Source organism: Pangasianodon hypophthalmus, chromosome 24 (genome assembly GCF_027358585.1).
Source record: "Pangasianodon hypophthalmus isolate fPanHyp1 chromosome 24, fPanHyp1.pri, whole genome shotgun sequence".
Taxonomy (NCBI): Eukaryota; Metazoa; Chordata; class Actinopteri; order Siluriformes; family Pangasiidae; genus Pangasianodon; species Pangasianodon hypophthalmus.
Genome location: NC_069733.1, coordinates 4347560 through 4375540, shown reverse-complemented (window position 1 = coordinate 4375540; position 27981 = coordinate 4347560). Strand labels below are relative to the sequence as shown.

The window sequence follows — 27981 nt, the reverse complement described above, 5'->3', positions numbered from 1 at the left end:
ACACAACACAACACAGAGACTAGGAAGAAGTGCAGAAGATGTAACCATCATTGAAATTGTATGTTTTTACCTTTAAAAATTTAAGAATAGTATTAATCCTCGACTGGCTTTTGCTCATGAGCCTAATGGCCCGTTGCACGCTTACATCAGCCATCGACAAGCTCATTCACAGCCTGTGTTTGGAAAGCTTCCCATGTGGCAGAGGGAGCTGGGTGAGTGCAGTGATCCCTAACATGGCATGCAGTTAAACATCTGGCACTGCATAACCGGAGAAACATATGATACATTATGTTTACTGATAAATAATAAAATTACTGAAGATAATTGATATATGAATGTTTTTTTCGTAAAAACACTTTCAAGTGTTCAGAAGGATATTAGTTAGGAAAGTCACTCAAAAGTCAATGTCTTATTCTGCTGATGACAAATTTGGCAAGATAAATGTGAAACTAATTATTTTCTCCATTAGCTCATTTTGAGAGGAGCCAAAAATATGCTATATGAAAATAAATATCAATACAGCCAATACCTGATATAATAACTCTTGATAATGCATCATACTATACAACAGTGCATGTTTTAATTACACTGCTAAATGTACTGTTTAAGTTATATGTAATATATTGTTCCATTCTGTATCAATGTACAAATATCAATACTTATTGATATATGCACTATTATTTTAATGTATTTCACTTTCACTTCTCTCTTTCTTTTTCTTTTTCTTTTTTTTTTTTTTTTGGATTTTGTCTGAATGTTTTGGCCCCATCGATCAAAACAAGTGAACACTAAAAACAATTCTCATTCTGGAACCATAACATATATGGTATATTTTTTAGCTTAAGCCAAGTTGATGATCCAAATCACTTGCATGATTAGAATGGAAGTCAATAATTATGCATATACAGTTCTGAAAACAGCGTACAATCCTTGCTTTTACAGCGCAAACCAACATTAAGAGGCTCTGAAGACTGGCATGATGGTGAGAGCACAGGCGCTCAGTTAGAGGAGTCAGACAATCTCCATGACCTACTCCAAAGTCCACTATCACCGTGGCATGAGGAGGCTTCATGGAGTCCTCAGGCCTTAGTCTTGAGAGAACTGGCTGTAAAGGCACCAGAAAAATTTAATGCCGACTTCATATATTCATCCTTAACAACTCTACGGATTGTGGACAGAGGGGTGAGTCAGGTTTTCAGGGTTTTTTTTTCCCTCCCAAAGACTACTCAGTGGAGACACAAAATAAATAGATTTAAGTAATGCTCTTCAGAAAATGGTGCCTTCAGTATTTATATTATATACTTATATATATTTAAAAAAACAGTCTTACTATGGTATTGTGTGTTGCATATATCAATTCTTATTTAGAATTATTTCTAATTATTATAATTTTTATATTTATCATTTGAATACTTTTTTACGTATTTTGAAAGTCTGGCTTTTGTTGTTTTATATTCATAAGCCAAATCATGGGTGAACAGTCACACTTTCAAAATGTACGTAAGAGCAAGTGCACATAATTTCTCTACGTCACGCCAAAAAAAAAAAAAAACCCACCATCAGATATTGTGGCTTATCAGAAACTATTTATCACAAAGGAATATCACTCACCCAAATAAGGTTAGAAAATGTGCACAGCAGTATGTCTCTACCGGTTGATCTGCAATCAAATAAATATAAAATGGTGAAAGTAGAAAACAGTCAACTTTAAATAGCTCTAACTAACTCTAAATAAGGTTTCTGTGTCCTGCACAACAGTTACAACATTTGAGCAGATGATCATTTGGGATTCGCACCACATGGCACTTCTTTTACTGATGTAGTGTTTACAATGGTGTCAGTTAGTGTCCTCCAGAATGGTCACATTGGCACCTGAATATTCGATATTATTTATAATATAATAATAATCAATAAAATAATAGACAGAGAAATAAAATTAAAACACATATCGAAGATCAAATGTAACTGAAACATGAAAATAATACAACAAAATCAAATGCAGACATTTAACTTTTATATTAACATTTAACTTTTACATGCTTTATATACTTTAATGGCACAGTAAGCATTTTGCCAGCAATTGAAATTGCCCCTAATTGAAATGTGTGTGTTCATAGTGTATTCCTGACTCACACATAGTGTTCCTGGGACTGGCTGTGAATATACCAGAACCATGACAAGGATACGGTGGTTACTGAATTTAAATGAGCTAAATGAATGTAGTTTATTCTAGTAAAGGTCTTGAATTAGTATAGGCATGTCTACCTTCTGATCATTGTCATAGAACCATAACCATTGAGGTGCACACAGCAATTGCAACAAATCTAGACAAATTTCCTCTATACAAAGTAACCTCCTATTGTTTTATGCATTGTTTGTTTCCAGTTGATAGTGTTTTGTGTATTCTGATTTTGCCATCTTTGGATATTGATTGTAGATTTGTCTATGCTAAGGAAAACACAACATAACTACTGTCCCCAAACTTGGGGTTCAAAATTTGGGGATATATAAGTGTGCTACAGCTGTGAAGTATGTAGTGTGTAAAACTCCAATTACTATGCAGTATACTTGCATGACCTACATCAAAAACTGACTATGTAGAACAATAGCTAGAACTCTATTTACCACTCATTATATGCTCTGTAATTGGTGACTGTTAATGTGCAATATTTGTATGTATATAATAATTACACTATACTGAAATCCTTAGATAATTAATCATGTACATAATCACTATGGGCACTACATAACTACAATATAAATTATACATACAGATTGACATCTAACTTTTCCTACTAAGACCTGATTTTACGGTAGGTACATGTTGATGTTGTATCAGGATTGCCTGTGTGTACAGTCCTCTAAAGTTCCATATGTTGGATTCAGTGTTATATTAAAAATTTTGAAATTCAAATTTAATAAGGCGGAAGTTATAGAAAACCATCATGGGAAACTCCGATGCTTAACCACACAGGATAAATGAATATGAAAGTACTGCTGATCCATTTATGTGTAACATTTTCTTTATTAATAATTGTACTCGTCATGTCTGCGATGTTTCCTATCCCCTTAAATCTGATGGAAGATAATTCTTGAGCCAATTTTGCAGATTTTATCAGCTACTGTGAGTTTTGCCAGGTCAAAATATATGAATAAACTTGTGTAGGTGGTTTATTGGTGGGGAGCTCTGTAACATGCAACATTTGTCATTTTATTATTACTTTATTTTGATATATACAATACAATTTATACATTGCTCTGAAATGGGAACGCATTATTATCAATTTCTAAGTGAAACCTGTAATTTTCATTTCAATTTGAATATGTTCATTGCAAAAGCATGTTTCACTGGGAAGTTTTTCACTGGGAATTATTTATTAAGCATTCTTTCTATTTTTTTTTTTTTAATTTGTTCTAGGTGTCAGTCATTGATGAAGGATTGTTGATGTTCAGTTGTCTGGAAGAGCTCATATTAACTGTTAATAACATCACTGAGGTTCCTTTAAAGAACCTTCCAAAGACACTTAAGGTGAGGAACCATTGTTCTCAGGTCCTTCAAAGGACATATTGACATCTTCTACCTCCATAAACCTCCATACATGCTACCTTTTCATTTAGAATCCTTTAATCATTAAGGAGGGAGTTTTTAGAGATGACTGAGTGCTGTGTCTTTTGATGGCTCACGTTATTAGTCAGAATTCTGTTAGGTTGCATTCAGAGTTTTTTTCTGCAGAAAAAAATTGCTGACCAGAGCACCTTTTGTGCTGATATGAGAACATGACCCCTAATGTAAGTCACACTGAACAGATCATTAAGCTCCTCATATTTGATTATTTTCTACCAGTACTTTCTGATCGATGTTCTTGACATAATACATTGTACATGTCCTCCTATAGGAAGCATTCTGGGTTTTTTTCTGCTGGTGTTTTTTTTAAGGGAATTGTGTGATTAGAAACAGGTGTGTATGTATGTAAGCCTTGCCTCTCACTTGTGTTTGAGTAAGTTTTCTTGTATTTGACTCACGTATTTTGACCTTGCTGTGTTTTTTGGCATTCATATATTATTAATATGATCATCTCTGCCTGATTTCTGACCTTGTTTTTGGATTGTGTTTTGGACTATGTGTATATCCCTGTATTTTTTTAATTAAAACTTCTGCACATGGATCCTCATCCTAAGTCTGAGTCTGTCAGTTTACAGCAGGATTAATAATCAGGCGAATGTGAACAGGTATGGGTCATGTGACAGGTATTCCAGTAATTTTCAGTAATAATTCACTATGAGCATGTATCCCAACTCACAACTTATTATTGTGTAATAATAAGACTTCATTTATTTATTTCATTAATATATAATGTTGTCGAAACTTGAACGAGAATCATATCTGTGTGCTTCTACACAGTGATGTGAATGATATTAATGATCATTTCGTTTGATCCATTTAAAGGTTCTTGAACTTTATGGCAATCAGATTTCCAGTCTCAAGATTCTGAACACAGACCTTCCTCCTCATCTCCTGCATTTAGGCCTTGGTAACAACGGGCTTGGCTCTCCTGAAGACCTACAGTATTTTACTGCCAATCTTTGGTAAGGGGTTGACCACATAAATTGTGTTTCCAAATATCTGTTTTTTACCAAAAATTTGACATGATACACTTTCACACACACACACACACACACACATATATATATATATATATATATAAAGTATTTGGACAGTGACACAATTTTCGTAATTTTGCCGCTGTACACCACCACAATGGATTTGAAATGAAGCAATCAAAATGTGATTGAAATGTAGACTTTCAGCTTTAATTCAAGGGTTTAACAAAAATATTGCATTAATCATTTAGGAATAACAGCCATTTTTTATAATAGTACCTCCATTTTCACACGCTCTAAAGTAATTGGACAATTGATTAATAAGCAGTTTAATGGCCAGATGTGGCCTGTTCCTCCTTATTTAATGACAAATTAAAGAGATAAAAGGTCTGGAGTTGATTCCAAGAGTTTGCATTTGGACCTCTCACTATGCGGTCCATAGGAACTCTCACTATGCGGTCCAAAGAAGTGTGAATGCAAGTGAAGGAGGCCATCATTAGGCTGAAAAAACAAAACAGACCTATCAGAGAGATAGCAGAAACTTTAGGAGTGGCCAAATCAACAATTTGTTACATTCTTAAAAATAAGGAATGCACTGGTGAGCTCAGCAACACCAAAAGGCCTGGAAGATCACAGAATTCATTCCTTGGTAAAAGAAAACCCCTTCACATTAGACATTAGCCAGATTAGACTTTGCTAAAAAAAAAAAAAAAAAAAAAAAGCTAAAAAAGCCTGACCAGTTCTGATGCAAGACTAACTTGTACCAGAACGATGGGAAGAGAAGAGTGTTTAGAAAGAAAGGAAGGGCTCATGATCCAAAGCATACCACATCAAAAGTCAAACATGTGGAGGAAATGTTATGGCATAGGCATGTATGTCTGCTAATGAAACTGTTTATTGATGATGTGACTGCTGATAGAAGTAGCAGGATGAATTCTGAAGTGTATAGAGCTATACTTTCTGCTCAAATTCAGTCAAATGCTGAAAAACTGATGGGACAGCACTACACTATTCAGATGGATGATGACCCAAAGCATACTGCGAAAGCAACCCAAGAGCTTGGAAATGGAATGTTCTTAAATTGCCGAGTCAGTCAACTGACCTCAACCCCATTGAGCTGCTTTTCACTTACTGAAGACAAAACTGAAGGCAGAAAGACCCACAAACAAGCAGCAACTGAAGGCAGCTGCAGTAAAGGTCTGGCAAAACATCTCAAGGGAGGAAACTCAGCATTTGGTGATGTCCATGGGTTCCAGGCTTCAGGCAGTTATTGTGAGCTTCAGTTAATATTCACATCAAACATTAGAATGGTGAAAAAGTGGAATTTGATTGTGGCATGGTTGTTGGTGCCAGATGGGCTTGTTTGAGTATTTCAGAAACTGCTGATCTCCTGGGATTTTCACACACATCACTCTTTAGAGTTTACACAGTTTACACAGTGGTGACTACATATATATATAGTGATCTTAAGACCAATCATTTAAATTTAATTAAATTTAATGAATTTCTTGGCCTGTCAGATCTGGAGATTAAAACTGCTGGATACTTTTTCCCAAATTATTTTTAAACCTATTTATATGCTGTAGCTTAAATCAGTGACATGTTTCACTTGGATAGCCTAAATCGCACTTCCTGAAGACATAATGAAGAATAATAATGAAGTCTCAATCATTATTCAATGGATAACTTCACTTAGATACTATAATTTAAAGCTAAATCATTTGGGTATTTAGATTTAAAGCTAAAAACTCAAATGAAATAAAAAGTGATTCTGACACTCAGTACTGTTTGACTTAATAGCATACAGTTGTGGAAGAATAACTACTCATAACCCCACTACTGGGTGACACCCAGTAGTGTGGAAGAATAATTACTCATAACCCCACTACTGGGTGTCACCCAGAAGAGGATGTGTTCCCTTTTGAGTCTGGTTTCTCTCAAGGTTTCTTCCTCATGCATCTCATGGAGTTTTTTTTTTGCCACTATCACCTCTGGCTTGCTCATTAGGGATCTAAATCTATATCTATATCTATATTTCTGTAAGGCTGCTTTGTGACAATGCCCATTGTAAAATATAAATAATTAAAAAAAAGTGTCACATAGATATTAGATTTACATAATTTACATATCAGTTTTTGGTAAAGGGCTTGGTAGGTGAGCCACACTTGGTCTTGCTATCTATTTCTTTCTGCTTCCTTTCCTGTTTTTCACATTCATTTGAGTAACCATTTGCTCTCTCATGGCCCCAACTGTAGGCCCCAGCTGATGTCTCTTGATCTGAGTTGGTCTGGGTATACAGAACAGTATGCTCTTGTGGATGCACTCTCTAGATTGCCTCGCCTACAGAGTTTAGTTCTAGAGGGCAACCCTCTAACCCTAACCACCTTGTACCCCGGCTTTACACTGGACAGCTTAGTTCACTTGCTCTACCTAGATGGAAATCAAGTATCAACAGAGGACCGGCATCGCTTCAGTGGCCTTGCCCAACTCAGAGGTAATATTATTGTATTTTGCCCAAGAGTCAGTAAGCCTGCAAGAAACATATGTATTAAAGTTATGTTGGCAAGTGTAGGTTCAAATATTAAGTATGGCAGATATTAGAATACACTGATTTGATTTTTGCAATTAACCGAAGGTCAGTTTTGAGCACCAATTATTTCAATTAAATTCAAACCAATTTAATGTTTCTTCAATGGTGCAACTTGTGTGCCACAAGTATAAAAAAATAATTAAAATGATAACATTTACATTATGCAAAAACGTACAGTATATCCTTAACAGTCAAGTACATCCTAATTGGATCCTATAAGAAGAGCACAGTCAAAACCGACATATAAACACTTGAAAAAATGTTCCAGATTATACTTGTAATTTCATTAAAGGAGCCTTGTATAAGAGACGCTGGCTGCTAAAATATAAAAAAATATCTCTTGTGACTGCGGGCATCCAGTCTGCATGCACAAAGCATTGCACTCTCCTTGCACAACTGCCGATTGGGTGATGAACAGACAGCACCACTTCAGCACCACTGTTGTGGACAGCAAGCGAGCACATGGCCAAGGGGCAGGGCAGAAGAATAGAGCATGGGCTGGCAGCTGATAATGACTGCTGCGGCTCCTCACACTCACCGAGAAGACGAGAGAGAAAACGGCGCTGCAGCTGCAGTGGGGCGAGCAATTTCTGTCTCCATGCACACACTGACTCCTTTCTATCTTCTCTTTACAGAGACTGATGACAGCAGCGACAGCATTGCTCACCTCCTGCACCGCGCACCCATGGGAAAGCACCAGACCTCTCGATGCTGCCACCCTAAAGCCCACGCCACTACACCTGGCCCACAGAGCCCACTGACACGTGCCTTCCTAGTGCCCCAACACAGTCCACGACCCTCAAACCACCCTGCCACTTCTCTCTCACCCTAAGAAAATAAATTCACTCTTTTTTCCACCCATCCTGTCTCTGCCGTGTCTGTGTTCTGCCCATTGCTGCAGCGAGTCACTACACTGTTGGAGAATGCAGGCATGAACACAGACCCAGCCCCCACCCACATCATGGACCCAATTCTAAAGCACCTACTGAACACCAATCTCCAACAAGAGGGGGTTACCCAAGAGCGGGCAGTAGGGATCTGCACCACTACTGAGGAATTACTAGCCCTCCATAAGCTGGCATAAGATGGCTGCCGCCACTCCTCTCCCCGACCACTGCCAAGATGCCTAGTGCCTCTTCGCCAAGATGATGGCGGAAGACGATGCCAAGGCCTTGTTATATATATTTCAGTTCAAGCTCAAGGAGGAGATCCTGGTACGCTGTGGACTGTCCCCCACCAACACGGCAGCAGAGTACCACAGGTGGGTCTACAGCGGGCCACTCCAGGACCGATATGGACGTCCTGCTGTGCACGACCAAGACGTGGCTGCAGCCAGAAAGGCAAACCACAACCGAAATCACAGATTGGGTCACCATGGATAAATCCCTAAGGACTCTGCGACCTGAAGAACACAAAACAGTCAGCATGCAGTCCCCTGGTACCCCCAAAGAAATGGTCGAGGCACTCTGTACCCTGCACCCTGTCTCCCTCAGTCCCCACCGGGATAACCCCCCCGAGCAACAGGAGAGGAGCACCCAGAGGAACCACCCCACCAACACCTCACCACTGGACTATTCCATGCCCACTGAACCAGACTCTCCACCTTCCCCGATGCCAATAAGCCCTGGGTAGCTGGTTGTGCCCTGCATGCCCACTCCCAGCCATGAGCCCCCACCATCATGGTGAAAGTAGACGGCATGCCCACTCCAGCCCTGTTGGACTCAGGAAGCACAATCACCCTAGCCTGACCAGCGGTCCTACCCCAGACCTACCCGAGATGCTGGAGCATCTCGATTTCCTGCGTGTGTGGGGATGACTGAGAGGTCCCTGCTGCTGAGGTCCAGGTTGGGAACCGTGCAGGTGAATGGCCACTATTAGTTGATTTTGGTGCCTGAGCTTCCTGTGCCTTTGCTTTTAGGGAGAGACTGGCCGGGGTTCCCTGCAGATCCTTCTGCACCTGCAAAGTCCACTGGGACCAGGAGACGGTGAAAACGACCACGGCAGAACCTAGCCTGCGCCCGACCGTCATACCTGGCCCAGGGGGAGGACAGCACCAATGTGGGAGTGGAGGGTGAGTCCGATAGCAACATTAAACAAGTCTCCTCTCTATTTCACCAGGCGACCCACAAGGGCAACTTCAGGCATGAGCAGAAAGATGACGACTGCCTGAAACACTGTTGAGGCAGGTGCTACAATTGGAAGGAGATAATCAGCAGGCCGACCAGGTGTTGCCTACCTACACTTATCCGGCTCCCCATCAACAGCGTCCCCTTCAAGATGGTGGGCATGCATCTGGTAGGACCACTCAAAAATCTGCCCGGGGACCCACTACCCTGAGGCGGTCACACTTCAAAAAGCCACCTCCTGGAACATTGCCAGGGACCTCGTCCTCTTCTTCAGCCATGTGAGAATCCCTAAAGACCTCTTGACTGACCAAGGTATGCCTTTTATGTCACAATTAATGTCTTACCTTTGCCGGCTGTTGCAGGTCAAACACATCATGACATCCATCTACCACCCACAAAACAGACAGCCAAGTCGAGCATTTCAACCAAACACTGAAGAGGATGCTGTGACAAATGGTAGGAGGGAAGGAACTGGGACCTCCTCCTGCCCTACATCTGGTTTGCAGTGTGCAAGACACCACAGGCATCCACAGGCTTCACCCCCTTTAAGCTCCTCTTTGAGAGAAAACCTCGAGGGCTACTGGACGTGACCAAGGAAGCATGGGAAGAGCAGCCATACCCATTCCACTCTATCATCAAGTACATCCAGGACATGCAGGAGAGTATCTACAGAGTGGCCCCCAGAGTAAAACAACATATAGAGGAGGCACAGGTGGAGCAACAATGAGCCTTCAACCAGCCAGCACAACCCCACGAGTTTCAGGCAGGTGACTGGGTGCTCCTCCTGCTTCTCAGTGCCATCTGCAAGTTCCTGGCAAGGCTCTTACACAGTCCTTGAATTTGTGGGCCCAGTGTGCAACAGCCAGGTAAGTATGCAAACACCCAACTTTACCACATCAATCTATTGAAAAAGTGGCTTGAGCCTGCTTGTCCCCTCCGAACCCCCAGGGTGTACCTTGGTCCAAAAAGGAGAAGACTTGACCACCTCTTAGTGGCAGGATCTAATGGAGTTGGTGACTGAGGCACAGTACCTGGGGTGCCACATCAGCTGGGGCCTAATAAAGCCACAGGAAAAAAGATCAAGGCAGTCAAAGAGTACCCACCACCCACCTCCAAGAAACAGATATGTGCCTTTCTGGGGTTGGCAGGGTCTTACTGGAGGTTTGTCCCTAACTTCTCCTCTCTAGCCTCCCCCTCTCAGATTTAACAAAGAAGGGACAACCAGACTGGGTTTGATGGTCCAGACATTGAAGCAGATGCTCATCAGCTCAGACTTCACCATGCACATGGACACTTCAGAGACAGGTCTGGGTGCTGTGCTCTCCCAAACTTTTGATGGAGAAGAACACCCTGTATGTGAGCAGAAAACTGACCCCCACAGAATGGCATTACACTGCCATGGGATGAGAAGCCCTGGCCATAAAATGGGCCATCGAGGAACTCTGCTACTACCCCTCTGGCAGGCTTCACCTTGGTCACAGACTACACCCCACTGCAATGGATGGCCAAGGCGAAGGATACAAAAGGTTTGGACTGTGGGCACAAACACAGCCGACAGTAGGCTCAGAGCTGGGGGCGAGGTACTGTGAGGGTAAGTCTCCAGTCCATGTGCACAAAGCACTGCATGCTCCTTGCATGACTGCCAATTGGGTGCTGAACAGACAGCACCACTTCAGCACCACTGCTGTGGACGGTGGGGGAGCACATGGCCAAGGGGTGGGGTGGAAGAATAGAGCACAGCTGGCAGCCAATAATGACTGCATCCTCACAGAGAAGATGAGAGAGTATAAAAGGGTGCCGCAGCTGCAGTGGGGTGAGCAATTTTGTCCCCATGCACACACTGACTCCTTTCTGTCTTCTTATTACGGAGACCAACAACAGCAACACTTACCTCCTGTGCTGCGCCAAAGCCCCCTGACACGCACCTCCCTAGCACCCTAACACAGCCCATGATCCCCAAAGCCAGCTCCGACCTCCCAGAAACATGCTGGAAGATGAATTGGCTACACTAAATTGCTCCTATATGTGTGTGCGAATGAGTGTGTGAATGTGTGTGCATGTTGCTTTGTGGCGTCCCATTCAGGGTGTATTCCAGTTTTGAATAGACTCTGGATCCACAGCCACCATGATCATGAAAAGTGTTTACTGATGTTGATGCTGCTGCTGATGATGATAATGATAATGAACACATGTATTATACTTTTGTGCTCAAGCACTTTTTTTTTTTTGCTTTTTAAGCATCAAGCTCTGAGGAAGCAGAGGTCACTGTATGTGTTAAAAAGATGAAGGGTGCTCCTAACACTGCTTTGCTGTTGGATGATGGTGCAGTTGAGTTCCCCCTGGTCAGCTACAGCTATTCAGTCTCTTATGAATTTCTTGATGAAGCTCAATCGCAGAAAAGTGTAAGTAAACTTCCCTTACAAGTTTACTTTTTGGCATAATTTAAGCCTTTAGGGCTACATTCAGAGTTGAGTTCCATACAAGTAGTGTGGATTTAATACTGAAATTACACACATCTGTATTCAGTCTTATGGATATGCTAGATAAAGTGCTATTTTATAAGCCGAATAATAAGATTGGAAGCCACATTGTTAAATGTAGCCAAATTTGCCGTGATCACTACAAGGACTATTCTAACAAGGACTATTGCCTAACGTTTTTCGATTGTTTGCTGAAGGACTTTCATTAAAGCTGCTTACCTGCATTTGCATCTGTCTCAGTCTTATGTCTCTGTCTTATGACACTGGCAATATACTACATTCCTGTTAGATGTTTATTTCAGTGTTTATTATCTTCTCATTCATGTCATTTCTATCCCTGAATTTTTCCAAGCTTAAAGGCATGTGCTTGTGTTTAAGGGCAGTGGTCTAGACACTACTCACGAAAAATCTGGCAACCTCAGATAATCTTCAGCTGACAATACGCATAGTATGCATAAAATTTACTTAAGAAATTACTTACTTAAATTGACTTAAGAAGGTGCTTAATCCCTCTCTGAAGATTTGTAATTTTCCATAAGTAAATATTGATATAAATCAATAAGTCTCTGACTCTGAATACTGCCTTAGACATGTAATCCATTCAACTGATATTCTACAACATAATTATGGCAAGCAGACACATTTGATTTATACACAGTACATCCATGTAGGTCTTTGGATATAAAGGAACAGAGTTGGCTTTGAATTGCTGAGTACAGTGTATACAGAGCGCAATATACTGAATTTGATTATGTTTAAAAATCTTGTTGATGTATCCCCTCGAAATGTCATTTTCACAGCAGATTCATGCTAAAGGCCAAACACTGGAAAATATCCCACAAAATCCACAAGAGAATAAGAGTATACCACCAATCCCATGTTTGTCATCAGATCACCAAAATCATGGTAAACAATTGACATAAACATTTTCTATAGTCTCTGGAGTTTGTTAAGGTTTATTAATCTCTGCATACCACAAATATCATAGTATAAAAACAACAGTTTTTTCAGTTTTACTATTATTATTATTGTTATAGATAGATTTGATGAATAAATTTGATCTGAACCTTTTAATATACAGCACTGTTTGTTATTTTAATAATGTTTATTGGAGAATAGGACACAATGGCTGCAGTACATATAGAAGTAATCAAGATTATACCCTGCTCCTTCCAAAGGCTACACGTTTCATTCTGTAGTTTTTTAAAACATTTTTTAAAAGCCAGGCCAGTGTTTATTATCTCACAATTACTGACAATTATGTAAAGAAGAACAACTATCTCAAATTAATAATCAATAATGTTTTATCTTTGGGTTTATTTTTTGCATGCATTGCTTTTGAGAAAGCTTTTGGCCTGCATTCCCATCTCCCAACTTATCAACATAATAATGTGTCTGTTTTTCTTGAGTGATGGTCACACACCAAGTCTCAGTTCATTTTTTTCTCACTCTCTGTCTCTGTAAGCCTTCAGCATTCCTGTAGCTATGAACTGGACATCAAAGCAAGAGTGGGCTGAAGTAATTGAGTTTAATTATGCAAGCACACACCGCATCAGAGACCTGGCAGCTCTCAAGAACTTTATTCTCCGAGGCCTTTGGCTCACTGTGGAAGAGCAGAAGGTTTGACCTAAAAATAACTACAACATTAATAAAAATAATAATAGTAATAACAGACATAATAATAATAAACGTATAACAATAAGTGTAATGCTTTATATAATGGGTACCCTTCATAACACATTCATTACAGCATTGCATATATCTTTTATAAAGAAATGATGAAGGATTTAGGAAAGGTTTATTCCAATACTTGTGAGATGACAGATGTTTCATGTATTAGTGACTTTGTTTTAGACCTTCTTTTGAGACATTCTTATTTATTTAGCTGACATATTGGCTTTGACCTTGAAATATTTTTAAGTGTTTAGTGATACTGGTGTTTCTTTATTGGTTGGTGTTATTCCTATGAGAAAAAAGGTTGTGTGCTGCTCTCACATTGCAGGGGAACATTGCTAGCACAGTTATAATGTCATTATAACAATGTCCCATTTGAGCACAATGCCAATGATCTGTTTGAGCAGAGTGTACAGATGTGAGAGAGGTGAGAGACTAAAGGACTAAATTGCTGCTTCGTCAATCTCTTTATGTAGAGATGAAGTGAGGGCAAAATCCCAAGGGCACCACTATCAGTAGGTAGTCGAAAGGCATTGTGGAAAATGTACGAAACCATTAACCAAAGTGAAAAGACCAACATATTGGTAAATAAAATTTAAAACACATATGTCATCAACCCTGGAGCTATGATCTGGCAAGGCTACCCGCTGTACCACAATGCCACCCGAAGCCCAGAATGAATTCTAATTCTATTTGATGAGTCCTTATCCCTGCATTGTAATAGGACTTCATAATATGTTTATAAAGCAAGATTTGTAGTGAAAAATTTTGGACACTTCAGTTAAAGAACATCCAATATCAGGGTCGTTTTCCTTCCTGAAAGGTAAGATATCAGGTGGCTGGTTCATAGTAGATGTCTCAAAGCTTTATGAATATACTATTAACAAATATGGAATTCTGAAATTTGAAATGAATATGAGGGCAGTCTACCTGAATTCTAGGACTATCATGCTCATTTCCTGTCAGTCATGTTTATAAAGCACATGTACTCACATAATTGTGAAGCGTTGCCGTTTGTTCTCAGTTGTGACTATTGTAATGTGGACTATTGTAATGAACCTCCACATTACAGAAGGCTTTGACTGGAACTGTGGATCCAGCAGAAGTGCACAAACTCTGATTGGCACTCACATTACTAGGTCAACTCAATCAAATCTTTGCCTGTTTGAGCTCCGTTTTGGCTTCACTCCTAAGAGACAAACTGAAAACTCTGAGATGGTCCACTCATTCAAGAAACTGAAGACTCTATTCACCAGTGCTCCCCTTTTCCATCATCCAGATCCTTCGCTCCCATTTATCATCAAAGTAGATGCCTCCAAAAGTGCAACTGGAGCCATCTTCTTGCAATGCCAGGGCAATCCACCCAATACTTCATCTTTGTGCATTCTTTCCACAAAATCACAAAATGAAAGTACAGAAAATTATGACGTGGGAGAGCTCATAGCAATCAAAGCAGCTCTTGAAGAATGGCAAAACTGGTCGGAAGGGGTGGAACTCGCTTTTTACTTGCTTTAAGTTTACTCTTTCTTACAGAGAAGGAAATAAGAATATTAAAGCTGATGGACTGTCTTGCCTGTATGAGGGGTCACATGTAGAAAGTTCTGGAAAGACATCTAGCACTCACAACAAGAAGACCAAATCCTCCCAGAGTGCCTTCCAGGCAAGACCTACATATCTCTGAGTATGAGAGAACCAGAAATCCAGTTGGTGCATACCTTGCTCAGTTCCAGACACCCGGGCAAGTTAGTGAAAAACAAATTCTGGTGGTCCATGAATTCTCCTGATGTCACAAGGCTTGTCAAGTCTTGCTTAGTATGTGCATAGTCCTGTACCCCAAGGCAACAACCCACTGGACTAGTGGAACCTCTACCCTTCTCACAGCATCCTTAGTCTCACGTAGCTGTAGATTTTAGCAGTTTAGGTGTTACAGCCTTTCAGACGACGTTGTGTCAGCCCGGGGAGTTCAGTTCACCTCATGTTTATGGTATTTTGCAAGTTAAACATTAACTAAATATCAACATTTGTCTATCGTCAGGTTATCACCTACAGTCCATTGGGCAGGGGGAACACCTAAACCAAGAAACTGGGAGGTCTCCACCAGCATGACTAGAACCTTCCCTGTGCCGAATATGTCCAAAATTTGCTTATTCACTCCTCCACTGGTGTCACCCCCTTCCAATATGTACTCAGCTACCAACCACTATGCTTTTCATGGTTGTTACCTATGCCTTATCAAAAAAATTAAATATGCAATGTTTATCAATGTGTTACAAAATTCCAGTGTGGGTACCCTTAGGGTGGTTTCACATATAGTACACTTTAAATGAACTAAACTCAGTTTGCTTAAAGTGAACCAGAAAGGGAACCAGCTGCAAGTGATCTCAGTGCTTTTGATATTCACAATGTAAGTGGACTTAAAAGGGGACCATTTTCTTTTTTGGTCCTCTTTAGTATTGATGTGGGCACAGGCCCCTTGTTGTTCACACCCAACTCCTTAAGAACTCAGACCCCACCTATGTGTGCAGCATTGGATTATGGGTAGTATTATTCTTTGTTATTCTTTTTAGTGTTATACTTTGTAGGTCCACATTTTCCCCCCTCGACAACATTCGTTGGATTTGCACAAGAGTTGCCCCTAAAATTTCGTCTAGATAATCGTAGAAGGGACAGGAATCCTTAATTTCAGCGGAGTCCCCACTTCGTTGCATTTTCTCCGGGATGCTCAAGTACTACTGGCATAAATTCTTTACTTTTACACAACACTGCAGTGCTGTTCTGTTGTAACCTCTATCCTTAATTTTTTTGCAAAAACAAAAGAAAAATTTTTATATTCTTATGTGTTGAGGATATTTTAATTAGACATTTAATGCAATCCTCTCTCCAAATATCAATAAGTGCAGTGGTCTCCTCCTGAGACCATACAACCCCACGACCAGACATTGTGAAAAGTTTTTACCAGTGACGGAAGATGGCACCTATGGCAAGCCTCAAGGTACTTCTGGCATAACAAAACGCGAAGTGGACTGGTGTGTCTTTGTGTTTACATTGCACAAATCAGTGAAACCACGGAATGGGGTCTGAGATCGTTTGTGTTCACATATACACATTATATTGGCCTGAGACCACTTTGAGTGTTCAAACGAACTAGGTCTGAAAACGCCCTTAAATAAAGTGCCAAAATAAAGTGTAGTCAACAAGTACATATTTGGAATACGTATGTTCATAGTTCACAATCTAAGTGCTCAACTAGCTTAGGTTACGTTGGTGGACGTTGTATGTGCTTGCTGCTTATTTGAATAATAATGACAAATCAGTAAAATGCATGAAAGGCCTATTAGTTAGTAAATTATATAATAAATATAAGCGCATCAGATGAATTACAATTCACCTGAATTGCAGTTTAGCTCATTAGACTGACACTTTTAATGATGTATTATAGATTTTGTCCTGGCCTGCCCCTCCTGCTGACAGCACTGGAATCAAAGCATCAGCAAACAAGAAAGAAAAAGAGGTACAGTACTGTCTTCTAGATAGGAGCTCTTAACAGTAGATCGTAGACAACTGTTTCATCAGAGTGCCTCTTCACTGCTTTATCCTGTCATGGTAGAGTCAGAGCCTATCCTTGGAAAACTGGACACAAGGTGGTAATACATCCTGGGGTTATCTCTCTCTCTCACTCACACACACACACACACACACACACACTTACACAGTCGGTCACACCAAGGGGCAATTGAGATTAACCAATCCACCTCACTGTAGCACCATGCTGCCCCTATACCAGTTTAATACTAGTAGTCTCAAAATAAGCCATCAATCTAAATAATAATGTTTCTAAATAATCATACTTAACAGAAATCATGTTTTCAGAAAATACACTAGCATAATTTTCTAATTTGGGATTTTAATGTTTTGTTAGGCCACAATGGCAGGTACAAAATCAAAAGTTAAGAAGAAAAAAAAAGAGTCAGAGCTCCAGCTGATACCTGAACAACCTATCAAGCGAACCCTTGGGTCAGTACATGTACAGCTGAAAGATCTATTGGAAGGAAAATATCAAATCGAAGAGGAGTGTGACTTGGTGGTACAGCACTCAGATCACGCCATCAGAACAGCAGTCACCCAGGAAAAGGTAGGTCATTAACTCTCAAAACTATTTGAAGTATAAAAAAGCATACTTACCTCTGTTCTGGACTACCAGGGTGGTTTCATTTGGAACTAATGGAGTTTTCCTGTTTGCTTGTTTCTTTTACAATTACCAACAGCAAAGCAAACCTTATGACTGTAGTTCAGTTCCACTTTATTTCAATGAACTATGCAGTTGTTTAGTAGTCACAGAAACAGTATTTAATGACTTAGTATAGTCAGTATAGTCAAATATTTAATGACTTAGTATAGTCGGAGTATAGTCAAGGAATATTTTATAACATTTCTAAATGCTAAGAAGAAGCAAGGGCCATTACTGCAAAGGAGCTGGCAGTGGGCATAGGCCAAATCCAAGAGCTGTTAGCAGGAATGCAACTGCACAAGGAAGTACAGAGCTCAAAGCGTTCTAATACAACTGTCTTGCATACTGAGACAGACCCTGATGTGCTATCAGTGGCTGTATCTCATTCTGCTGAGGCACACATTAATGGAAAGTGCTGATAACTCATCATCTGAGCAGTCCGTGTCTTAGCAACAGGGTACAAGAAATCTGCAGATGAGGAAAAATTTGGATGGATCAAATGCCATTGGTACCAAGGGCTTTGGTGCACAGGCTAAGGAAACAGTAAATGATCAACTCCTTCTGTCAGAGACAAGATCAAAATACATGCCCGATTGCTTGTTTGCACCGGCACATTACTCCTGTGGAACTGGGGTTCAGAGACCGCAACAGCAGATGGAGGGAGCTACACAGTATGCAGCACAGACCACACTGATGCTGCTGCTGCCAAGAACGCAAGAGTAGTTTCATGCCAGGACAGAGCATGATAAAGTCTCTAAAGCATGGTGTGTTTCTCCCCTCTGAAATTGGGGCATTGGAGCTTGATCACAACACACCAGTAGCTACTGAACACACTATCTGCAGGGTTCATTTACATTTCCACCACTGTCTATGGGATTTGCTCCATTGAGATACAAGACCCAAGACAACTGCAAAGTGCAGTCACTACTAGAAAAATGGGCAATAATTCAGGGTCCTTTCCTTTTGTGTTACCTTTAGTTACCCCTGGTGTTCACATGTTGTGTGAGAATTGCCCTAGAGGTCCTGCAATGTCAGGGTCTGTGCATACGTTTCATTCTCAACAACTAACTGCAGTGTGGACAGTCTCAACACAAGTGACAAGCCACAGAGATATGGAAGCTCTTGGATTGAAAGTCGGTTACAAGAATGGCAATTCACAAGCCATGCAACTACCATCTACATACAGAATTTATGCATCTGTCAGGGATGTTGAGAGCAGCAAACCTAGTGGTAATCCTGGGAATGCTCCACCTTAGACTATTTCAGTGTCAGCCATATCATAGAACCATGTGTCATAATTGTTGATGAGCAGTACATGCATTTTCAAGCTTCAAGGTATACCTTTAGGTGTTTTACTTGCAAGACGGGAAATAAAAATGACAGAGGACTCTCAGCGAGGTTTGGGCTTAATGCCTCTTTTATTACATCAACATCCATGAAATGAAAGCTGTGTGGCTAGAGCAACATTTTCAGGAACTACCCAGGGGGCACAAAATTGCAAGTGATGTTGAGGTGGGCAAATAAACTCTGGGAGTGAGCAGATGCGCACCTCCTGTCATTGAGATCAACTACAGGACTGATACAATCAGATAGCAGAGGAACAAACCGATACCTGGGAATTGGTAAGTCCAAATAAAGGTAGTTTGGTTCATTTGGAACACTTATGACAGAGTGGAATTCAATTTGCAAATAGACAAGGCAGAGAAAGAAGTTTTGGTCCACTGATTGCATTGGCACATGACTGGCCTAATCTACTGACGTATGCCTTCCCACTACTGCCACTATTATGGATACTATTGCTGCACATTCAACAGACTATTCAACCACTGTTGCTGATTGCCCCATTCTGGCTGAACAGACCATGGTCCCACCTGTTGTTGACATTAATGATGTGCCCTCCATGCCCTCTACCCATCAGACTAGTTCTACTGTCCCCTGTCCCTGACATTGGGGTCAGAGGGGCACAGCAGACCACATACCCTGCAAAAAAAAAAGGGAATATGTTTTTGGTCAGATTTGTTAGAATATATTATGTATAGTTTACATAAAATATTAAGTTTCTCATCAAAACGTGATTTCATTGTTTATACTAAACATTTAAACAAGTTTTAAATTAGTAGTTTTAATGTAAACCAATTACATTATGAAATCCTGTGAACATGTTCGCACTGATGAGAACTATAACTATAGTATTAAATTAACACAAATAAAATATGGATGGTAGAATAGCATAGTGGTAATGTGACTATTGCAACATGCCAGTGTTCTATGTTTGAGCCTCAGTTCAGGTGAGAGCACAGTGTTCAATTTTATTTATGGCTTTGAAAATACATGATCAAATCATGTTGGATGTACAAAAACAAACTGTGTTAATGTAATTCAATTCAATCACATTGAACCGATGTACACAATTGAATTAAGTAAATTCAATGAGTCTTTTTTTGCAGTGTACCTTGAAACCATGAGTATGGCCCCTGGGAGTGACCCCAACATACTGGAATGTTTTCAAGGGGCCAGAGAAATTGTTGTGAGTGTGTAAGCTCCAGCTACGCACCAGCTGTATGCAGCTGATTTTTTACTTTGGTGTGACACACTAGGTGTAAACCCCTTACTTGCACTGTCAACTAGAAGCATCTTTTTCTGAGTCTACCCTAAACAAGTATGTGGAAGTATTACTAGTATCAAGACAGAGTAAGAGTCAGTTCTCTATCTGCACAAGAGTGTGCTATCTAAGGGAACGTGAGTAGACATACTCTGAAAACCATCGATGTCCTCTGGGACACATTGTTTCGTTTCTTTGTGACATTCCTGAATATGGTGTGGTACTAGCTTTCTGCCTATGCCTAGATCTTTGACTTAAAGGTTACAAGTGTCTCACCACATTGAAGAAGAAAGATGATTAATATGTTGCTTCATGTAGTATGATTATAGTCTCGCAACACGGTGGAGATAACATCTAGTGGCAGAGATTCTCAAATTATCTGGGAGGTTCAGCATCTGGATCTGCCTTCTCAGGCCTGTACTTGATATCAAAATGAAAATTCGCCAGTTACCCTACCCAGTGATGCCCTGTGGCACTAAGTCTGGCTGAATGTAACAATATGCCAACAGTTTGAACTATATAGTACTTTGTATAGACTATAAATGTTAGTGCCTAAACTTGTCATCCTAAGAGTGTTCTAACTTCATCTACTGTCTTTGGCTCAATTTCTTTTAATTTCCACACTGCTTCCATATTTCTGGATCCATTTGGCTACCATGAAACCAAATCACCAATACATCTGACCTACCATTTGAAGAGGTCACACTTTTTAGGTCAGAGCAATGCCATATTCTCAACTTCTGGAGAATAGTCACCTCAAGTCATCCACATGTTCACGACAGGTCTTAAAATAACACAGGATGTCATCAAGATATGGAGAACAGCATTCATCATGGAGGACACCATGTGGTCACCATGTGACTTTGCATTAAACGTATCATGTATACATGTGTATAAAACACCAGTTTTTTTCTTTTGATAGTCTGATGAATCATTATATCATTAAATCTCAGATGATGATGATGATTATTATTATTATTATTATTATTATTATTATTATTATTATTGCTGATGTTGTTGTTGTTGTGTTTTATGATTGTCAGAGCTAAGGTAAATTTCCGTGAATAGACAAAAACATACTGTCCAACCTAATTGCTTTTACTTTCATAACAATGATGTCTTCCACAGGAGAAAAGTAAGAAGCCTAAAGAAGAAAACAAGGAAGAAAAGATATTAAAGCCAACTTCTTTAAAAGGTGATAAATACATTATAATTAAATAATTATGTATTTCATATTAATTAATCCAACAGTATCCCAATAAATTTTTGGAATATCCTTCGAAACAACTCTTACTTTTATTTTAATTTTAGTGATACATTTTGGCCTACAGTGCATTTTGTCCTACACTATGTCACCTTTCTTGGAAGGATTTCCTGACCTAAATACTGGGGAAAAACCCCTCTTGATGTATTGCGTAAATGGAAGAAGTTTTTTGAACAACTATATCTACTTTGAGACAGATATCTGATGTTGAGTACTACACCACTAGCAGTACTAAATTATTTATTACCTAAAACATCAGTGGATAACTGTCAGGACAAAATGACTGTATATGTGAGTGGACAACATTGTGCCTTTCGGTCCCATTGTGCTTTTTGAAGCCTTTTTTGGGTCAGAATGGGAATTGTCATCTTGCAAAAAAATTGGAGCCAGTTTCTGCACTGTAATGTCCTTGGAGCCAAAGCGTACACAGTAGATACAGCCAGATGGGCACCTCTCACCTGTATCAATGGCCGCAGTACATGCACGTCCACAATAAATGACTTAAAGTGAACATAAAATGAATTACCTAAACTTTAAATGGCACATTGGCTAAGTCATAGTGGTAAGTACAGTGTTACTAATTAATACGTAAAATGTTAAACTGTAGATGCATTTTTTTTGCAGCTATATTGATTTTACCGTTTTACCAAGATCGTTATCCATTACCTTAATCAAAGTAACGTAAGCATAACCAGCTAATGTGGGCAGTGGTAGCTCAGTGGTTAAGCTGTTGGTCTACTGCTCAGCGGGTTGTGAGTTCAAATCTCAGCGCTACCACATTGAGAAGGCCCTTAACCCTCAACTGCTCAGTTGTATAAATGAGATAAAATGTCAGTTGCTCTGGTGAAGGGTGGCTACCAAATGCCATAAATGTAACATAAGGTACCAACTGAAAATATCAACACAACCTATTTTTAAGGGAAAAAAAACACTGCTCTCCATGATTTTCATCAAGCTTTACTCATCTGAAGAAATGCTTTTATATTCTCCGGTCATTTTATATTCTCTGGTCATTCTTTTGTCAGGTCAAACCAGACAACAAACTCCAATTCCCCACATGCTCAGCTTACCTGTGTTCTGACGTTACCAAGCCTGAATTCTCTGCCACAGCTTTTCTGGTTTGACCTTGATCTTGTTGCTTGTATTCTGTGTTTTGCCTAGCCTAGTGTATCTTGTTTGCCATTCGCCTGACCTAAGCCTGTTTCTGACTTTGACCTTGCCTAGTGTTTTAGATTGCTTGCACAGACTTTCATTAAAGCTGTTCTTCCTGCAATTGCATCAGTCTCCATTACATGACAGTATATGTCACTGATAACATGGATGCAACAGAAGAGGCAGATTAGCGGCAAGCCATCACAGCTCACTGGCAGTTGATGGGAGAGGAGCGGCAACATTTGCCAGGTCTCAATGCTAAGATTAATCTTCGCTCCCAAGCCGTCACTGCAACCACGCAGCCCTGTGCACCGGCTTCCGCAGCCTGCTCACGAATGCCCACACTGGGTAAGTTCTCAGGTGACACATCCCAATGTAAAGGTTTTTTGCCTCAGTGTTCTCTGTATTTCACCAGCCACAAAGGGATGTCAGAGCCAAAGAAGATTGCGCACTGTGGGCATTAAAGTAGACGTCGTCAGTTTGGGAGCAGAGAGGTGAACCCACGTCCTATGAGCAGTTTACGGAGCTGTTTTATCACATATGTTTTATATGTTTGACCACAAGGGCAAGGAGGCTGGATAGGAGCTCCTCACCATTGTCCAAGGATCCTGCTGAGTGGCTGACTATGCTCTCAAGTTCCACACGATTGCAGTAGGAAGTGGCTGGAATAACATGGACAACCCTGAAATCCTCACAGAGGTGGCATGCCGTGATGAACAGCTTACCCACAACTCGCTCATCGACCAGATCATTCAACTCGACCACCTAATCCACCTAATCGTCCACCCCGGTGCAAGGGAGGTTCTCCCAGTGCCAGCAATCCTGCAGAGCCCATGCTGCTGGGCCGTGCACGGCTCAGCTAGGCGGAGAGGGAGAGGTGATGCAGAGAACACCACTGCTTCCACTGTGGCCAGCCAGACAACCTCATTGGGCAGTGCCCCCTTCGCACTAGCGGACCAGTCTACTCACAAGTGGGAGCCTCAGCCCCCACTCACAAATGGTGAGTCCATTCCAGTCTCTCTCTTACCATGCTTTTACACTGTCCATTTTAGTACAACACTCAGATGTGCTGTCTGTATTGAGAGCACTGATCAACTCGGGGTCACCAGGGAACTTTGTCAGTCAGGACACAATGACACACCTCAACTCAACCTCTGCCACACCCACTGAAGATCCAGGCAATCAAAGGGGGACCCATCGGGGAGGAACCATCACCCACTGCACACAGACCCTCCCCCATCAGGTCAGCGCGCTCCACAATGAGGACATCGCACTGCTGGTCACCACCTCACCAAAAAATCCGCACATCCTGGGCTTCCCGTGGATGGAGCTGCACAATCCCCAAATCTCTTACTGGTCCCTGCTGGTTCCCCTGCTGTTTGAACCACTGTCTCCCAGTCCCTGAGTTAACCATAGCCTCCACCTCCATAGAAAGCCCCAAGAACCATGCCTCGTTCACCGTGACCCCTGAGTAACAGGACCTGAGCAAGGTTTTCAGCAAAGCCAAGGACAGTGGGCTACCCCTACATCATCTCTACGATTGCGCCATTGCGCTGCTACCTGGAACAACACCCCCTCACAGCCAGGTCTATCCCCTTTCCGTGGCCAAGCAGCAGATAATAGAGGAGTACATTCAGGAGGTGCTCCAGCAGGGAAACATCAGGCCATCCACATCCCCCGCATCGGCTGGGACAAATGGAAGATAGCCTTTAGCACCACCTCGGGCCACTATGAGTACTGTGTGATGCCGTATGGACTTTCTAGTGCCCCCTCAGTGTTCCAGTGCCTGATCAATGATGTCCTGAGGGATGTGCTGGGGAAATATGTGATTGCTTATATTGATGACATCCTGGTCTACTCCCTCTCTTTCGATGCTCATGTCCATCATGTCCACCAGGTCCTTCAGCACCTCCTGCAACACTATGTATGTGAAGGGGGAAAAGTGCGACTTCCACCAATGCACCATTTCGTTCCTGGGCACCGATGGAGTGTCCATGGACCAGCCCAAAGTTGGAGCCATTCTTTCGCAGTGGTTTGTGGAGAAGCCCAAATTCCACCCCGTTGCTTTCTTCTCTAGGAAGCTTTCCCTGGCCAAATTATGACACTGGGAACTAGAAGCTGCTGGCCATCAAACTAGTGCTGGAGGCAGCTTTAGCACAAGGGGGCTGAACACCCATTTACCATCTATACTGGCTATAAGAACCTAGAATACCTCAGATCCGCCAAGTGCCTGAACCCCCGGTCGTGGGCGCTGTTGACTGGGAACTGGATCGGGCCGTTTTTCATACCCCCCCGGCAGCCGATTCCTCCATCATGCCCTCCAAATAAGCTCTGTGTCCCTACCCACCTGAGAACCATTGCAGCCGGCCACCCGGGAACCCAGCGTACCTACCATCTGCTGCAGGACAAGTATTGGAGATCTTCTTGTACTGCCTGCTCCAAGCGCTTAAAACCCTGCCCACCAGTAAGCTCCTACCACTGGCCACACCCCAACAGCCCTGGTCACACCTGCCGATCGATTTCCTCACTGATCTGCCGGAGTCCTGAGGTAACACCACCATCTTAGTAGTTCCTGTGCCTTATCCCACTCCTTAGCCTCCCCTCCACTTTTGCTATGGCCGAACTCCTTTTCAGCCATGTGTTCCGGTACTTCGGGATTCCACATCCAACCCAGAGGATTGGGCCCAGTTCCTGCCATGGGCAGAGTACACACAAAATTCCCTGTGCCACTCAGCCATGCAACTCACCCCATTTAAGTGTGTGCTTGGGTACTAGCCCCCCTTGTTCCCGTGGAATGCTAACTCACCTGTAGTGGATGACTGGTTTCGGCAGAGCGAGCAGGTCTGGGAGAAAACCCACCAACACCTCAAGCAGGTCCTTGACCCAAACCTATGTCAAGAATTCCACGTCAGTCATCCTGAACGCTCTGGTCCATGTCCTGGGGGAAGCCCAGGAAAAGCAGTGCTACCAGAGTAAGCCCTTCAAGGGGGGCACTGTCAGGTCAAACCAGACAATAAACTCTAATTCCCAACATGCACTGTGGCCTACAAACATGGCCATCTCGGACTCCACTTCCCAGAACACACACTTTTGATTAAGCACACCTGTTTTCAATCACACACATACAGTCACCCTTTAAAAGAGACTCTCACACACTGCAAAGTATATGTTCAGCTTACCTGTGTTTCTGACATTACCAAGCCTGTTTTCTCTGCCACAGCTATTCTGCTTTGACCTTGATCTTTTCCTCATTTTCTGTGTTTTGCCAAGCCTAGGGTATCCTGTTTGCCAATCGCCTGGCCTAAGCCTGTTTCTGACTTTGAACTTGCCTAATGTTTTGGATTGTTTGCACGGATGTTCATCAAGGCTGTTCTTCCTACAATTACATCTGCCTCTGTTTCCATTATATGACATTTGTCGGTGCAGTTCTAACCTTACCAAAATATTTTGAGTGTTCCCTAAGGTCATACAGTCACTAAATTATTATGAAATTTGCTAGTGTTAGCTGATTTGTTCTATCACTTTGTTCAGTCACGTTGGTTTGATAGTTATAATATCAGTACAAGGACCTAGCTTGGATATCAAAATGCATAACATACTGGAAAAACTGCAAAGAACTCCCCACTGAGGGTCTGGTAGAACAATTTACAGCAGAACAAGGTATTGCTTTGCTATAGAACTGTGCAGAGTTTTAGGTGCGTGCTGGAAACATGCATATTCATGAGGCTTAATTGTCATCATCCGAAGTCATCAATCACCTCATCAAACAGGCCCTTTTATTTATCATCCTATAAAGAACATTTATTCTAAGGAAAACTACTGTGGGAAATATTAAGTTCAACTGAACTTGTAAAAATGACAGAACACTATTCCTGAAATTAATTTGTGGTGATGTAACTTAAAATGGAAATTTGGCTCAGTCTCCATTCACTAACATGGGAATGACCGAGGTTAAAAATTGTACTGCAGCCAGCCACTAGAGGACCTCAGAGAAATTTTGGCTTCACTTTTGACTCGCTGTTACAATACAGTCCTCTCATACAGTCATTGGTCAGGACTGACTGATTGTGGTAGGGATTGCACACTGCATGCTGGGTATTGTAATGCTTTGATGGGCAAAAACATAATAGAATTCCAGCATATAAAACACTAACAAGAAGGTAGTCGAAGTTGAAGATATGCTGCATACACATCTGCGGGGGAAGCATATTAATAATTCTAAAGATATGCATGTAATAAATTGAGCCACAGCCTTGAATAGGTGAACAAGCTTCTAAAATGGATATTTCTATTACAAATAGAAAAAAAAAAAAGATTTATTTATATAGGTGCTTCTCTTATGAAAGCTTCATACAAAAAAACAACAATTCAGTGTTATATGACAGAGTAGTAAACGCTTTAGATTTGCCAAAACATTGTCAGTTCTTGTCCTTCAGAATCAAAATAGAGTATTCTCATCCCATTCAAGTGTTCTTTAGATTTTGGAGAAATTCTCTTGTGTCTTTTAATAGGAAAAGAAAAAGGATACAAGGAGATTGTGCCTGAGGCTTTGGCTGATGAAAGCAACCTTTCCATGGTGGAGCCTTTAACTGTGGAGTTCAGCATTCAGTTGGACAAGTGGACCTCTGATTCACAAACATTTTATCTAAACTCAACAAAATAGGCTCTGTGTCGATAAGGCTTCATACTGTTCTGCTCAGTATTTTTCATTGCTGAATATCTTAGAACCAAATTTATGCATAACCCATTTTGTGTAGCTTGTATGTTTTTACTGTATATTGAAATAAATTTGAGGAGAAAACCATTTAACATATTTGTAATAATATTCTTTTTAAGAAAAAAGTTTCCAAACACAAGTTCAGAGTTCTCTGAGTCATCCAGGGTGTATGTCCTCCTCACAACCAGTGTTCCCATCTCTGGTGGCACCGAAACCCTGCCCAGATTAAAGTGGTTACTGAAGATGAATGAATGAAATTTCAGATAGAAAAGTTCACTATCACATCACAGTGTTATGTACCAGAAAGTGTGTGGCAAATATCTTTATGAGACATTACCTGAAATCATTTTATGAAAGAAAAATGTGTAATAATAATAATAATAATTATTATTATTATTATTAGCAGTAGTAGTAGTAATTGCTGTGCTTCCCTCATTTTTAAAATACATGTGAAATGTCTTTGTGAAATGTCTTTAATTAACGTGATATATAATATTTTGTCATATTTTGACAAGCGAATGTTAAAAGTTAAAAGCATATGTACAC

General features: G+C 41.0%; 1 protein-coding gene across 1 annotated transcript; it reads left to right on the top strand.

The window, feature by feature from the left end:
* The first annotated feature begins 19 nt into the window (after window positions 1-19).
* Window positions 20-27526, top strand: LOC113542247 (leucine-rich repeat-containing protein 43). The gene is made up of 12 exons (XM_026939633.3): window positions 20-212; window positions 943-1182; window positions 3419-3529; window positions 4448-4587; window positions 6858-7096; window positions 11557-11720; window positions 12599-12704; window positions 13264-13418; window positions 16912-16983; window positions 17392-17604; window positions 21431-21497; window positions 27230-27526. The coding sequence occupies exons 1-12, from the start codon at window positions 117-119 to the stop codon at window positions 27379-27381; spliced, it is 1755 nt and encodes a 584-aa protein (XP_026795434.2). The 5' UTR covers window positions 20-116; the 3' UTR covers window positions 27382-27526.
* Window positions 27527-27981: the final 455 nt, after the last annotated feature.

Excerpts from the sequence above, each read along its gene's own strand:
- LOC113542247 (XM_026939633.3), top strand. The coding sequence starts at position 117 with ATGAGCCTAATGGCCCGTTGCACGCTTACATCAGCCATCGACAAGCTC. Across the intron at positions 12,705-13,263 it reads ATCAGATCACCAAAATCATG|CCTTCAGCATTCCTGTAGCT; the intron begins GTAAACAATTGA and ends TGTCTCTGTAAG. Across the intron at positions 13,419-16,911 it reads TCACTGTGGAAGAGCAGAAG|ATTTTGTCCTGGCCTGCCCC; the intron begins GTTTGACCTAAA and ends GATGTATTATAG.